At 46.3% G+C, this 15,913-nt stretch overlaps 1 protein-coding gene and 1 pseudogene across 1 annotated transcript; one reads left to right on the top strand and one right to left on the bottom strand.

Moving 5' to 3' along the window:
* The first annotated feature begins 234 nt into the window (after positions 1-234).
* Positions 235-1,233, top strand: LOC127432268 (trace amine-associated receptor 6-like). The gene has a single exon (XM_051683174.1). It carries the CDS (start codon positions 235-237, stop codon positions 1,231-1,233), a length of 999 nt encoding a protein of 332 aa, XP_051539134.1.
* Positions 1,234-14,572: 13,339 nt separating this feature from the next.
* On the bottom strand, positions 14,573-15,727 carry LOC127432267 (trace amine-associated receptor 13c-like; annotated as a pseudogene).
* Between the last annotated feature and the right edge of the window lie 186 nt (positions 15,728-15,913).

The raw sequence follows: 15,913 nt of genomic DNA, 5'->3' as shown, positions 1-15,913 counted from the left end.
AATATCATACACTATACAATCAGCCTTTCTATGCTTATGAATATTTAGTTTATGGGCAGGTCTAATGCTCCAACGTTAAACCTTCTAGGTAATGGCAGTTTTCCTTAATATAAATGAATCTACAATTCTGCCAGTTATGAGCAGACACAACAAGCTTGAACATCTACAACAACAGGCTTTAAAATGTTCTTCTGATGACTCTTATCTTATTTTGAAGACTTTCCGATAATTATAATGTTTAACAGGGGAATGACAGATGCAGACAATCAAGGAATTGATTACTGCTTTCCAAACAACAACTCGTCGTGCATCAAAGAAATCAAGCCTCGAGTGGAATACTTTGTTTTGTATATCTTCATTTCTTTCGCATCTGTTTTTACCGTGTTTCTGAACCTGCTGGTGATCATCTCCATCTCTCACTTCAAGCAGCTCCACACTCCAACCAACCTGCTCATTCTCTCTCTGGCTGTGGCTGACTTAATCGTGGGACTGATTGTAATACCACTAATGGGCATCAGATATATTGAGACTTGTTGGTTCTTTGGAGAGACATTTTGCTCCTTATTTCCATTTATTCTTTATACTGTTGTTTCAGCATCTCTTGGTAATTTAGTTTTCATATCTATAGATCGTTATATTGCTGTGAAAGATCCTATGCAATATTCAACAAAAGTCACGACCAAAAAAGCTGTTTTTTGTATCATTATTAACTGGCTATGTTCTAGCATTTATTCTGTTATTATGCTATATGATGCTATCTTCTATTCAGACCACCAAAGCATCTGTTACGGGGACTGTATTGTTACTGTCAAATTTGAATATGTTATAACAGACCTAATTGTTTCTTTATTGGTCCCTTGTTCTGTAATCATATCTTTATATGGGAAGATTTTCTGTGTAGCAAAATATCAAGCTCGGCTTATAAACTCTGTCAAAAATGTCAGCAGGTCAGAAAAAAAGGCAGCAAAAACATTAGGGATTGTGATTACAGTATATCTTTTGTGTTGGATCCCATATTACATAGTCTCTCTTGTTCCAGGGTTTGACTCAAATGAATCAGCTATAATGAACGTTATGTGTTGGATTATGTACATGAATTCCTGTATGAATCCCCTTATCTACGCATTGTTTTATCAATGGTTCAGAATATCAGCTAAACACATTCTGTCTCTGAAAATATTTGAACCATCATCTCAATATTTAAGTCTGTTTCCAGAGGTACATGATCAGTGATTATCTGTAACTCCAAAGCCATGACAAAGATTTTGCTAAGCTACTTTTAAACTGCAACAAGATGGGAGACAAAATAGGTGGGAGACGAGAGTACTTACTGTAAGTTTGAGCAAGTAAATAAAAAAGAAAAGAAAAGAATAACAGGTAAAAAACTGTAAGATTTCTGATTTGGTGATGCATTTTGCTTTATGTTTGTTATTTTGGCATGGCCTGGTCCGGAAGTCAATTGCTACTGTTTTAAAAATAAATCAATTACAAAAATATCTGCCTGTTTAAATCTAGTCATTAGTCACTATTATTACTATTATTTTAATGTTGCACCGAAACCCCTAAAAATGGGGTGTAACAATCCTAAACTTTTTCTATCAGTTACAATACCAATAAGAGCTGTATGATAAAACCTTTAAAGACAATATACTGTAATACTTCAGCAAAAACAATTGTGCATAAGTAAATGTGGTGCTTGAAGATATCTATAATAAAAGCTATTATTAAGCTTTGCATGCCTCCTTTTCCCAATAATTAGTCTACTATTATGTGGCATGCTGACAAAGAGACAACTAAGTGACTGCTGTAGCAAGTTCTAGGGAGCAGAAGAGGTGGAGTGTTTTTCTAACAAACAGCACAAGGATCTACTGTAAGTGTGACTGAGCAACTACAATAATTATTTCTTTTTTAATTATGCTTTTTTCTGTTACCAGTGAATGAAATGTCTTGTGCAAGTGTCCAATATTACTGCTCCAAATTGTTTCTCTATTACAGTTTATGCCAAAACACACAGAATATTACAGGTCTCTGGCTCCAAATGCCAAAATCATTCTGAGACCCAAAGAATATTCAGCATATATATATTTTTACATCGTTATTGTGTTTGGTGCATTAATTATTATTTATGATCCATATTTTACCTAATGTCCTATGTAAGGAACAGTACTTAGTACATAAAGACACTAAAAAAATAAATAAATAAATAATAAAAAAAATAAACTGTGCAATGAAAACCTATTATCTGGGTTAACATTTAAAGGAAAGTATACATTTGCGCATGTCTTTTTAACTGTTTTTGTAAATTTAGAAAATTATTTTACTAAGATGAAAACACCATTTACATTTTTTTTTTTTTTAAAGAATGTGTTCCCTATCTGTCACTCACTCGACATTGTGTCAATGTAGTGACACTAAGGGTCACTCTTGGGAGCCCGAGACACCTCTGGTCTTTGATAAAAGGCCAATGAAATTTGGCGAGTGGTATTTGCATGCCACTCCCCCGGACATACGGGTATAAAAGGAGCTGGCGTGCAACCACTCATTCAGATTTTCTCTTCGGAGCTGAACGGTTAATGTTTACTGAGCTGACTGTTCATTCACCTCTGCTGGATCTGACAGCGCATTTCAGCGGCTTCTCCCTCCTCTGCACTTGTGCACTGCAGAGAACGTCACTGGGCACTTTGGCAGAAAAAAGAGAGTATATTTTCCTAAAAGAGTATATTTCTCTAAAAGAGCGGCACACACGGAATGTCTTTTTAAAGACACATCTTTTTAAAGATGCCTTTCCATTTGTGTGTTATTCCTGGTTGCGGTCTTTACCTCTCAACTTCAGACGGTCACGATCGTTGTCTTTCGTGTCTGGGCACGACCCACGTGGAGACAGCATCCGCGAAGCTGATGAGCTCTTGAGCGCAGCATCGGAGTGCGGGCTTGTCCAGTCGGACGCATAAGCCTCAGCTGGGCTTCCCCCTTTGGGGATGATTGCCCAGTCACAGGCTGATGCGGAAATGACGGACATGCTTTCCCGGGCGGCCGCGAGGGTCGGGCTAGAGTGGAACCCTCTGCTCTCCCCCGAACCCTCGCGGCGCCACTTAAAGCAACCACGCCCCGCTCCAGTGCCTTTCTTCCCGGAAGTGCACGAGGAGCTGCCAAAATCGTGGGAGGCACCTTTTACTGCCCGGTCCCAATTTCTCAGCTCCCCCGCCCTCACTGCCCTCGATGGCGGGGCGGCCAGGGGCTATATGAGCCTTTGGCTCAACCTTGTTGAGATGGGTGAGGCCGACAAGACACGGTTCCTTGCTGCCCCTACGTCCCAGGCTGGCCAATTCAGCGACACCGTCGAGGACTTTGCCCAGCAGTTCTTGACGGTGAAGCAGCAGACGGAGGCTATCCGGCATATCCTGCCCCGGCGCGGCTCAAGATCCCGCACCCCGCCTGCTTGTCGCCAAGGGCGTCCCCCTGCGGTGACTGCACCGGCTCTGCCACAGCCCGCCCCTTCGGCCCGGTGTGGAGCCCACCGCAGGAAGCAGACGCCACCTGTCTCACGGCCGGCCGCCAAGAACCCACGAAAGGCTTCATAGCGCCCCTTAGACGGGCGACCCAGGGTCGACAAAACCCACTGCTTTGGAGCTGGTCATCACGACCACCATCCACCTTTTTATCCTTGCAGGATTGGCGCTCCAGCAGCGGTCTCCCCACCCCTGCGCGCCCAGCTGTGGCACAGATCCGCCCCCTTTGTGACAGTCTCCATGGGTTGCAAGGACAGGCCTCTTCCTCCCCCATCCCAGGCTGTTACTGGGGTGGTCACAAGGAGCCAGGTAAGTGCTTTGATGTCCCTAGACTCAGCACGGCCACGACATGGTGTGGCCGCTTCAGCACTGGCTTCAGACTCAAGTCCCAAGATGGGCACGGCACCACGGGACACATTGCGTGGTCATCACGCCGGTCTGTCACCGCCTCTTCAACCCTTGGACCGACCTCACATTTCTACAGGCAGGCATTCCCCTAGAGCAGGTCTCCAGGCGCATCGTGGTCACAACAGATGCCTCCAAGATGGGCTGGGGTGCCGTTTGCAATGGGCATGCAGCCGCTGCCTTGTGGACGGGCCCGTGGCTGCATTGGCACATCAACTGCCTCAAGTTGCTGGCAATTCTGCTCGCACTGTGGAGGTTCCGGCCTTTGATCCAGGGCAAGCACGTGTTAGTTCAACGGTAGCATATGTCAACCGCCAAGGTGGTCTGCGCTCTCATTGTATGTCACATCTCGCCCGCTGTCTCCTCCTTTGGAGTCAGCAGCACTTCAAGTCGTTGCGAGCCACTTACATCCCGGGCGACCTCAACACTGCAGGTTACACTCAGGGGAGAGTGGAGACTCCACCCTCAAGTGGTCCAGCTGATCTGGAGTCAATTCGGACAGGCACAGGTAGACCTGTTCACCTCCCAAGAATCCTCCCAATGACCATTCTGGTACGCCCTGACCGAGGTACCTCTCGGTATAGATGTGCTGGCACACAGCTAGCCCCCTGGCCTGCGCAAATATGCGTTTCCCCTTGTGAGCCTACTTGCACAGACTCTGTGCAAGGTCAGGGAGGACGAGGAGCAGGTCATCCTGGTAGCACCCTACTGGCCCACCCAGATGTGGTTCTCGGACCTCATGCTCCTCGCAACAGCCCACCCCCCTGGCGAATTCCCCTGAGGAAGGACCTTCTTTCTCAGGGACAGGGTACCATCTGGCACCTGTGACTAGACCTCTGGAATCTCCATGTCTGGCCCCTGGACAGGATGTGGAAGACTTAAGTGGTGGTAGACATGATCACTCAGGCTAGGGCCCCCTCTACGAGGCGCCTGTATGCCTTTAAGTGGCATCTGTTTGCTAAGTGGTGTTCTTCCCGACGGGAAGACCCACAGAGATGCACAGTCGGATCGGTGCTTTCCTTCCAGCAGGAGAGGTTGGAAGGGTGGCTGTCCCCTTCCACCTTGAAGGTGTACGTAGCCACTATATCAGCACACCACTGAGAGGCGCCAGGAGGCTGAACCCCTCCAGACCGTGCCTCGTTCCCTCATGGGACCTCTCTGTAGTTCTTCAGGGTCTACAGAGAGCCCCCTTTGAGCCTTTTCAGTCAGCTGAGCTTAAGGCACTCTCCTTGAAGACTGCCCTCCTGACTGCGCTCACTTCCATTAAGAGGGTAGGAGACCTGCAAGAGTTCTCTGTCAGCGAAACATGTCTGGAATTCGGTCCGGGCTACTCTCACGTGATCTTGAGACCCTGACCAGGTTATGTGCTCAAGGTTCCCATGACCCCTTTTAGGGACCAGGTGGTGAACCTGCGAGCGCTGCCCCAGGAGGAGGCAGACCCAGCCCTGTCGTTGCTGTGTCCGGTGCACGCTTTACGCATCTATTTGCATCGCACTCAGAGCTTTAGGATCTCTGAGCAGCTCTTTGTCTGCTTTGGTGCACAGCGGAAAGGAAGCGCTGTCTCCAAGCAGAGGATCACCCACTGGCTCATTGATGCCATAGCTATGGCATATCACACCCAGGATGTGCCGCCCCTGGTAGGGCTACGAGCCCATTCTACCAGGGGTGTAGTGGCCTCCTGGGCCCTGGCCAGGGGTGCCTCTCTAACAGACATTTGCAGAGCAGTGGGCTGGGCAACACCCAACACCTTTGCGAGGTTCTACAACCTCCGGGTGCAACCAGTTTCGTCCTGGGGAGTGGCACGCAATACAAGTGGATAAGCCCGGGATAGCCAGCAGGGTGTATCGCTTGCACATAGTGCCTTTCACCTCCTCTGAGCTGAAGACGTGCGCCATTAACTCCCAGTAGTGTTCACAAACTATGTTCCCTGGTTGACTTCTTCCGAGCCCTGTGGCAGTCGAGTTTTCGGAGAGACTTGCTGCCAGCCCAGTACACATGCTAACTAAAAGCCCTGTTCTGTGGTAGGTGCTCCACATGTGGCGGTTCCCTGTAGGTAACCCCATGCGATGTATATCTTCTGCTAATTCGTTTCCCTGTTGGCAAACTGCGTCTTCCTTGGGCAGAGGCCCCTCTGCCACAGTCTCCATGTTTGTAGTAACTCCTCCCCCATTGGGTAGGACCTACCATGAGACTTCTCCACATGACATACTTCCCACATAGTTCAGCAAGACCATGTGATGTATTTTCCACTTAAATATCCCCCCTCTCTCTGGGCGAGGTGTGGTCTCCGCGGTGTCCTCCCCTTGGGAGGGACACCCCCGACTAGACCTGGTCGGCCCAGTCAGATATTACCCCTTTTTTTTAGGGAGTTGAAAAAAAGAAGGGGAAAAGAGGCCACGACTGGGCTAGCCTGTCTCTAACTTTTGGGTAGTTGACTTGTCCCCAAAGGGCAGTTCGACACTCATAACTTTGTTGGGGGAGGTTACGTGTTGGCCTGGTGTGCTGGCTACGAGGCACACAGTTGTCTGCCCATCACACACCGCCAATTCACGTAACACAGTTCAGCCAGTTGTGGCGTTTTGTATAGGGACCCCTAGTGTCACTACATCGACACAACGTCGAGTGAGTGACAGATAAGGAACGTCATGTTTACTTGTGTATCCTCCGTTCCCTGATGGAGGGAATGAGACGTTGTGTCCCTCCTGCCACAACGCTGAACTTCCCGCTGAAATTGCCGGACTTTGTCTCGGCTCCTCAGCATAAAACCTGAATGAGTGGTTGCACGCCAGCTCCTTTTATACCCGTATGTCCGGGGGAGTGGCATGCAAATACCACTTGCCAATTTTCATTGGCCTTTTATCAAAGACCAGAGGTGTCTCGGGCTCCCAAGAGTGACCCCTAGTGTCACTACATCGACACAACGTCTCATTCCCTCCATCAGGGAATGGAGGTTACACAAGTAACTGTGACGTTTACTAGTGACCAATTTCTGGGGTCTCTTAAAAGCCTGGCTTAAACATCCAAATTTTTTGTCCCTGCTGTTTGATGTCACAGAACATGCAACAGCAGCAAGTCTTGAAGGCTTTGGGACTGTGCATGTTTTTATTTTATTTGTATTTTTTGGTGCCACCAGCCAATTAGCATTGCCATTACATCTTTTCCCTATGAAAATATTGCAAGAAACCCTGAACTGATTGCTGAATTAATTGCATTTTCATCACGAACATAAAATAGTCGAATCATATGGTAATTTTCCCTGACATGAGAGTAAATTAAAAAATAAAAAAAAGACACCTGCCATCGTATGACAAGTTAACACAGTGACCTTCTGTTTGGTTGAGGCCAGTTAGAACTAGTACTTGGTATCATTAGTACTAGGATGAATATAAGTGGGACAAAGGGTAAAGTTGGACAGATAAGCTTTATCCTCATTATATCTATATGTACTTCCTTAAATGGTTAAACAAATTCCTAAACTAATCTTTGGGAAGTAATTCACTTTTTTGGTTCCTAATTTGATGTTACATCAGGATAGCTGAGCACCTGCACCTTTGTGTTGATGTTGTGCATACTTTCTAAGGTTTTATATTAATCTTTCAGCCTTAACACTGTTGAGCAAAATTATCCTATATTTAAATACTGAACTGTTTTTTTTTTTACATTACATATGTTAGCCAGCAGGTGGTGGCAAAAGATCATTTTTGTGTGTAATATGAGCCAGTTAGGTAACGTGAAGTGAACCCGCATCAGCCAGTGTTTACATACAACAGCTCTTCATGATAGCTTGTATTACTACTACACTACTAAAGCTAGGAAATAGCTTTAAATGGCTTTAAACGAACAACTTCAGCATTAAGGCTCATCACAGCTGAGAGACACAACAGACAGATTAAATACACAACACAAGGCGCATACCTCTTACTGGAGTTTCCACATTGGAGTGAAATTACTGTTTAAAATGGTGGAGGAGAATGCAGATTCTATAGTGAAAGACTTTTGTGCACTGGCTACCACGAAATAGGGAGAAATACCCCTGCATGGACGGCTATTTTTCCACTTAGAAAGCTGAACTTCAGAAAGCTGACAGCATCTCTGCTTGGGTGTGGCAACAGGTGATAGCACATGCTCCATCTCTCTTTCTCTCTCTCTCTCTCTCTCTCTCTCTCACACACACACACACACACACACACATCGATGTTTATCCAATAACTTGTTAGAAACAGCACAAGCTGTGATACTATTTTTGAAGTGATATTTTTGAATTACTAATGAAGGCTTGGACGCATCATTTGGTTTGAACCAGCAATGGCAGATTCTGAACCGTCGTGTAAGAAAGTAGTTCCATGCACAAATGCGTTTTTATGACCGTACTCAGTTTTTACTACTACGGCACTCGGCCTGCGGCCTCGTGCCTGCGGCCGAATCACAGCAGTGCTGATGTAGGGCCATATCGCACTCTTGCTCGTGTGAAATTGGTTAAATATCCCACTTTGACGATGCAAATGTCCCACTTTACCAGTACTGGCTGAACAAAATTTGCGATCTGTTCAAAAGAGGGTTTTCAAAAAGTTCTTTTTCACAGTATTTAGTATTTCTTAATGTTTGATTTTGACTGAGGTAGGAAGCATTCCAAGCTTTCTATAAAGATATACCATCAGATTATTTGGCATTTGGTTAATAATTAAAAGTACAAGGAAAAGTAAAAATTCCAAAAATGTACCACTTTGCCCTTATTCACCCTATTAGTACTCCATTAGGCCATATAGGCCTTCAATGTGGCAAAAGGGGCCCCTTCCTGGTGTTTTTAAAAGGAAGAGAGCGGTTCTCAAACAAGTTGGCACCAAAGAGACACTGCACAGTTAATTTAGGGAGTAAAAGCCTTGCATATTCTAGTATTGGATATTCTAGTATTAATTATTAATTCAAGAAAAAACTTGATTGGCCTCACACAAACAAAAAGTCACTGTTTTATCTAGAATATTAGAATATTAGTTTGAGCCAGTTCATAAGGAGCAACACAGGGGACTGAGGTGTTCTAAAGCTGAAATTTAATTTCATTTTCATATACAAAAGTGTGATACTCTTAGGACAGCTGTCAGAGCAAAATGTAATCAACTAATTATTTGTTCTGTCAGTACATGGGTGCGTTATGAGAGGGTTTCATGGTGTTTCCACTTGATAAATAGTGTATTTGTTATTTTATTAAATAATTACAACTTGTTTGGAAATACATCTCTATCTATCTTTCTCTTGCCATAGGTCACAAGTTTGGGGCCTTGGTTGCAGTATCACATATAAACACAGCATAAAGAAAATGCAGTCACTTATTGCAGCCATATTAGGGCAGCAGTAAGTTTTACCATCAAACCTGTCCTTGTGTAGGAGTAGAAGGACAGACAATATACACTGTTATACACCACACACACTGTAAAAAATCTTCACAAGAGAGTTTATAATTTTCACTTTTTGTTCTGCCACATAGAAAATCCTCAAATACAAAGTTATAATCGCAGAACAAGGAAACAGGAAGGAAAACATCAGATCAGTGACTCTTCAGGAAAAACCTATCATAAAGAAGCATTCTTGGGGGACCTGGGTAGCTCAGCAAGTAAAGACGCTGACTACCACCCCTGGAGTCACAAGTTCGAATCCAGGGCATCCTGAGTGACTCCAGCCAGGTGTCCTAAGCAACCAAATTGGCCCAGTTGCTAGGGAGGGTAGAGGGGTAACCTCCTCGTGGTCACTATAATGTGGTTCTCGCTCTCAGTGGGGCACGTGGTGAGTTTTACATTTATTCATTTGGCAGACGCTTTTATCCAAAGGGACTTACAAAAGAGGAAAACATAAGTGAATCATCTTAGGAGACAGTGGTATGAAAAAGTGCTGTATTACAAAGTATCACTAGCATCATAATAGTATTCAAAACAAAATAAAGTGCAACAGGATTTTTTTTTTTTTTTCAATGACTGGTTAAGTGCTCATGGAAAAGATGTGTTTTTAGTCATTTTTTGAAGACAGAGAGTGAGTCAGCTTCACGGATGGAGTTGGGAAGGTCGTTCCACCAACGTGGTACGATAAAGCTGAAAGTCCGGGAAAGTGTTTTGGTGCCTCTTTGTGTTGGTACAACAAGGCGACATTCCTTAGCCGACCGCAGGCTTCTAGTGGGCGTGTAGCTCTGCATAAATGATTTTAGGTATGCTGGATCAGACCCAGTGACTGTTCTGTATGCCAGCATCAGAGCCTTGAATTTGATACGTGCATCAACTGGCAGCCAGTGGAGAGAGACAAGGAGTGGTGTAACATGCTCTCTTTGGTTCATTAAAGACCAGACGTGCTGCTGCATTCTGGATCATTTGCAGGGGTCTAATTGCACATGCAGGGAGGCCTGCAATGAGAGCGTTACAGTAGTCCAGTCTAGTTATGGCAAGTGACTGGACAAGCAGTTGTGTGGCATGTTCAGAGAGGAAGGGTCTTATCTTCCTGATATTGTAGAGTGTAAATCTACATGATCTTGCGATCTTTGAGATGTGGTCTGTGAAATTTAGTCTGTTGTCGATGGTTACCCCTAGATTTCTGACCGATTTGGAAGGCGTTACTATAGTTGCACCCAGCTGCACGGTGATGTTGTGTTCAACAGCAGGGTTGGCTGGAAAGACAAGGAGTTCAGTCTTGGCTGGGTTGAGTTGCAGGTGGTGCTCCTTCATCCAGGCCGAGATGTCCGCCAGGCAGGCAGAAATTTGAGCAGTCACTTTGGTGTCATTGGGCTGGAAAACAAGTAGAGTCATCAGCGTAGCAGTGGTAAGAGAAACCATGTGCCTGAATGATGGGTCCCAGTGATGTTGTGTATATAGAGAAGAGAAGTGGCCCAAGCACTGATCCCTGAGGTACCCCAGTAAGTAGCTGATGTGGCTTGGATACATCACCTCTCCAGGCTACCTTGAAGGACCTACTTGAGAGATAGGAATTAAACCAGTCAAGCACAGTTCCTGTGATGCCCAGAGAGGAGAGGGTAGAGAGTAAGATCTGATGGTTGACTGTGTCAAAGGCTGCAGAAAGGTCCAGCAGAATCAGGGCGGATGATCTGGATTCAGCTTTCGCCCGTCTCAGCGACTCAGTGACAGACAGCAGGGCAGTCTCGGTGGAGTGTCCACTTTTGAAGCCTGACTGATTGTCATCCAGCAGCTTGTTCTGTGAGAGATAGGCAGAGATTTGATTGAAAACTGCCCTTTCAAGTGTTTTTGCCATGAATGGGATGAGAGAGACTGGTCTGTAGTGTTCTATTTGTGTGGAATTAAGTGCGGGTTTCTTCAGCAGCGGAGTTACTCGAGCCTGCTTAAATGTAGTGGGAAAAGTGCCTGTAAGTAGAGATGTGTTAATTATGTGTGTGAGTGGAAAAATGTTTCCATTGTGTGATGTTGTGCGTGGATGCCGCGGAGGGTAGCGTGAAGCCTCCACAAGCCTCCGCGGTAACGCGCTCAACAAGCCACGTGATAAGATGCACGTTACGTTCAGTGATGGGAGGGAAAGGAGGACACTGAAACTTGGGCTTCAATTCAAAGGTATAACCTTTTAATAAACCAACTCAAAATCACTTTTCAGCATCACACTCATTAGCTTCAAGTTTTGTATAGTCTCTCTGTGACTGGTAGCTCTTCCCCTCGTCTCTGGTGTGGTTCCTTTTTATCTCTCTCCCCAGTGCTTACTGCAATCAGAAACAGGTGTTAGACATTATAGCACTCAGGTGTGTGCACCCTTACCACTTTCTCTCTCTCCAGACGAATGCTCAACCATGCCCCTGCCACCACATATCCCACCTTTCACCTGCGTAAACGCCTGTTGACACTGCTCCGTCCACTGGACTGGGTCTGGAGCTCCCTTTTCAGTGAGATCAGTCAGCGGGCTGGTGACATCCGACTACCCCAGGCGCCGTCTTGATGTGGTGCTGGATGAGGTTTGTATGACCCGGCAGAGAAGAATACACGTCTGCAAATTCTTTCTGCAATTTGGCAACCTTCTGTGAATTTAAACGATGAGAGGTGGTCTCCGCAAGTGACTGTCCGAGCTCCGCACTCTCCGGAACTACCGTTGCCAAGGTCACAGGGACCGCCTCCCTCCATAATTTCAGGAGGTTGAGATGGTACATTTGACATGCGTCACCTCTATCTGTTCGTTTCACCTCATAATCGAGATCTCCCACTCATCATGTGACCTCAAAGGGCCCTTGCTACTTGGCAAGTAATTTAGAGCTCGATGTGGGGAGTAATATGAGCACTTTAGCTCCCGGTGCAAATTCCCATAGCCAAGTACCCCTGTTATACAGTTGGCTTTGACGTTCCTGAGCTTGGAGCTAATTCTCATGTGTTAGTTGACCCAGTGTGTGGAGTTTTGCTCTAAGATCAAGAACATATTTAATTTCATTTTTACTGTTTAAAGGTCCCTCCTCCCAAGCTTCCCGTATGTCAAGGGCGCAGCGCAGCCGCCGCCCATACAGTAGTTCAAATGGGGAAAACCCTGTGGAGGCTTGCGGGACTTCTCGCACTGCAAATAACAGGGGTTCGAGCCATTTATCCCAATTTCTAGCATCCTCGTGCACGAACTTACGAATCATATTTTTCACGGTTTTATTAAATCATTCTACGAATCTGTCTGTTTGTGAATGGTAAACACTGGTGCGAATCAATTTAATCCCCAATAATTCATACAGTTTGCGTAGTGTTCATGACATAAATGTAGTGTCTTGATCAGTGAGGATTTCTTTTATTCTGAAGAGTGCCTCCACAACACTACGTGCTGAGATGTTGCACAGAGGCACTGCTTCCGGATATTGCACTGCATAGTCCACCAGAACCAATACAAAGCGATGTCCACGTGCTGTCCGCTCTAATAGCCCGACGAGGTCCATGCCAATTCTTAACGGAATGATTAACGGAAGGGGGCGCAATGATGCTCTTGGGTTAGCCGGCGGATTCACCAGCTGACATTCACGGCATGTCGCACACCAGCTGCGAACATCCCCATGAATTCCTGGCCAATAGAAATGGGCCATTAGTCAGTTCAGTGTCTTTTCCTGCCCTAAGTGACCCGACATCAGATTATAATGAGCCGTCTGGAATAACATTTCCCGACGGCTCTGCAGTATCAACAGCTGGGTTGTATCCTCTTTTGTCTGAGCATCCTGCGTCACTCGATACAACCGCTCTTTTATAATAGCAAAATAGGGACATGAAAGTGCGATGTTTGGTTGTTGACCATCAATAACTTTCACTTAGTCAAGGGCATGCCTAAGGGTTTCATCTCTCAACTGCTCTAGAGGGAAATCCCTTACGGAAAATACTCAAAGGACGGGAGGGGCTGAAGTTTCCCCCTCCCTTACGTCATCTCGATGTGGTGCTGATGAGGACTGCCCCGGCTCTGCCTCCCTTGCCAAGGCATCACACATTTCACATCTAACAACTTTCTCGCAGGACCCATCCACACATATTCCCTTTAATACACTTTTAATCTCCGGCCAATTAGTTCCCAAAATTAGTGGCTTGGTGAGGCGTAAATGAACCGCCACCTCCACTTTATGCTTTTTCCGCCAAAATGTAATAACGAGTGTCACTACAGTATAGTTGTGAATATCCCCATGCACACACCTCACCCTTACCCTTTTGCTTGTGCCCAAAGCCTCGTGTTGAAACAAACATTGGTGTATAGTGGTCTGGTTACAGCCCGTATCCACCAAGGCTTGATGTGTACTCCCCTTGACACTCACCGGTATTCTGTACACTCCAGCTTGATCAGGGGCAGCCCGTGGAGTGTCGGGGACCTGGACCACAGTTCTCAGTTCCATCACTGAGCATTGGTCCCGGAAGTGCCCTGGGTCCCCGCAACTCCAGCAGGCTGGCCCAGGCGTTCCGGCCGCACTGTGTCCCACCTAAGGGGGAGAGCGATGAGACACTGAGGTCACCGGCGGTGGGACAAACCCCCGTGATCATGTAGCTGGTTTTGGTGGCAGGATTCCACACCTCTGGGGTACTGGGATGGGCTGCAGTGAAGGGACAGAGTGAGAGGTGAGAGGGGGGACACAGGGGGAGGAGAGAGAGAGAAAGAGAGTGGGAGGGATCTTCTGCCCTCTGATACACCAACATATGTTCCTCCGCCAGCTGGACGGCCTCCTCCAGTGATGCCGGGTGGTGGCACTGGACCCACTCCGCTGTTACTTTCGGGAGATGATGGAAAAGCTGCTCCAGCACCACAAGATCGATGACTTCCTCGGCGTCGCAGTCCTCAGCCAGCTGTCACTTCCGGCAGGGGTCCCGGAGCTGTTGAGTGAAGGCAAACAGGCAGTCGCGCCAATCCACCTTCATCGACCAGAAGAGTTGTCAGTATTGCTTCAGGCTGCGACCGATCAGCTGCATGATGGTCTTCCTCAGATCATCATACACCAGGAGACGGTAGGCGGAGGCGGTAGTTGCTTCCCCGGACAACAATGGGATGAGTCTGGCCACCCACTGGGCATGCGGCCAGCCCCTTTCAAAAAGATCTAGGAAGGCCTCGGGATCATCGTCTGCCCCCATCTTCATGAGAGCAACCGGGGGCACGGTTTTCTCCTGGTGTAGTAGGCTCTAGATCACGTGACGGTCCTCTGCTTGAGCTTGGAGCACCTCCTGGAATCAGCGATACTGGTCCTGGAATAGCTCAAGCAGGACCTGATGTTGTGCATGGTGCACTCTGGACTTGATGACTTCCACCAACTGCGAGGACTCCATGCCGGCATATTTCCTCCAATTCTCCCAGGTTTTGGAACCAGTGTAATGTTCAGTGATGGGAGGGAAAGGAGGACATGGAAACTTGGGCTTCAACTCAAAGATATAGCTTTTAATAAACAAACTCAAAATCGCTTTTCAGCATCACACTCATTAGCTTCAGGTTTTGTATAGTCTCTCTCTGACTAGTAGCTCTTCCCCTCGCCTCTGGCGTGGTCCCTTTTTATTGCTCTCCCCAGTGCTTACTGCAATCAGAAACAGGTGTTAGGCATTATAAAGCTCAGGTGTGTGCACCCTTACCGCTTTCTCTCTCTCTCCGGACAAACACTCGACCGCGCCCCTGCCGCCACATTGCAGATTGATGGTCTCAGATGCAAAGACAACTGAGATTTGTCCTCCACCACCCGGACTGAGTCACTACGCCACAATGAGGAGCGCATTGGGAATTGGGCATTCCAAATTGGGGAGGAAAGGGGAGAAAAAAAGAAGCACTCTCCATAACACATGTCTGTTCTATTTGAAATGTCTAAGTATGTGCTACTAATTACATAACTAATATTGAATGCTGACAAACAAAATCAGCAAATACAGATGCTCATTAAAGTTTTAGTTGTGGTTATTTTCTGTGTGCACAGTACAGGGTGACACACAGCCATATAACGATCAACAGTGAATAAAACTAAATTACTAAGATGCTGAGAGAAGCAGACCAGCGATTCAGTCCACAACAGCATCTCCTAAGTACTAGCACGTCTCAATCAACTTGATGCCATCCATGGGCATGACAAAAAGTCAAATAAGCAGGTCAGCCACAGCCAGACAGAGAATGAGCAGGTTGGTTGGAGTGTGGAGCTTCTTAAAGTGAGAAATGGAGATGATCACCAGCAGGTTCAGAAACACAGTGCATGCTGACAGCCATGATAAAAATGTGTACATGAAACTGTATTCATATCTTCCCTTGATACATGATGAATTAATGGCAGAGTCTCGCACTGAGTATTGAGTCTCATGATCCTCTGTCTGATAGGCCATCAGTAAGTCTCCTCCTGTTATAAATGTGTTCTGCTCTCCTCATTATGTTCCTCTTATGCAGTATCTGTATCAGACTGCCCAACCCATATACCACCCACTCTGATGCTACAGAATTATAATCTTCTTTTAAGTGAAACAAATAAAAATTTAATAGTCCAAGTACTTTTAAATATTTAAAAATGATGGACACTTACATGAGCTGATGGTGTTTTATTC

The sequence above is a fragment of the Myxocyprinus asiaticus genome, chromosome 42 (genome assembly GCF_019703515.2).
Source record: "Myxocyprinus asiaticus isolate MX2 ecotype Aquarium Trade chromosome 42, UBuf_Myxa_2, whole genome shotgun sequence".
NCBI classification, from domain to species: Eukaryota; Metazoa; Chordata; class Actinopteri; order Cypriniformes; family Catostomidae; genus Myxocyprinus; species Myxocyprinus asiaticus.
The sequence above is the reverse complement of the archived record's forward strand: the minus strand, read 5'-3'. Positions and strand labels throughout refer to the sequence as shown.

What these genes read in the sequence shown, in the direction of transcription:
- LOC127432268 (XM_051683174.1), top strand. Translation starts at nt 235, where the DNA reads ATGTTTAACAGGGGAATGACAGATGCAGACAATCAAGGAATTGATTAC.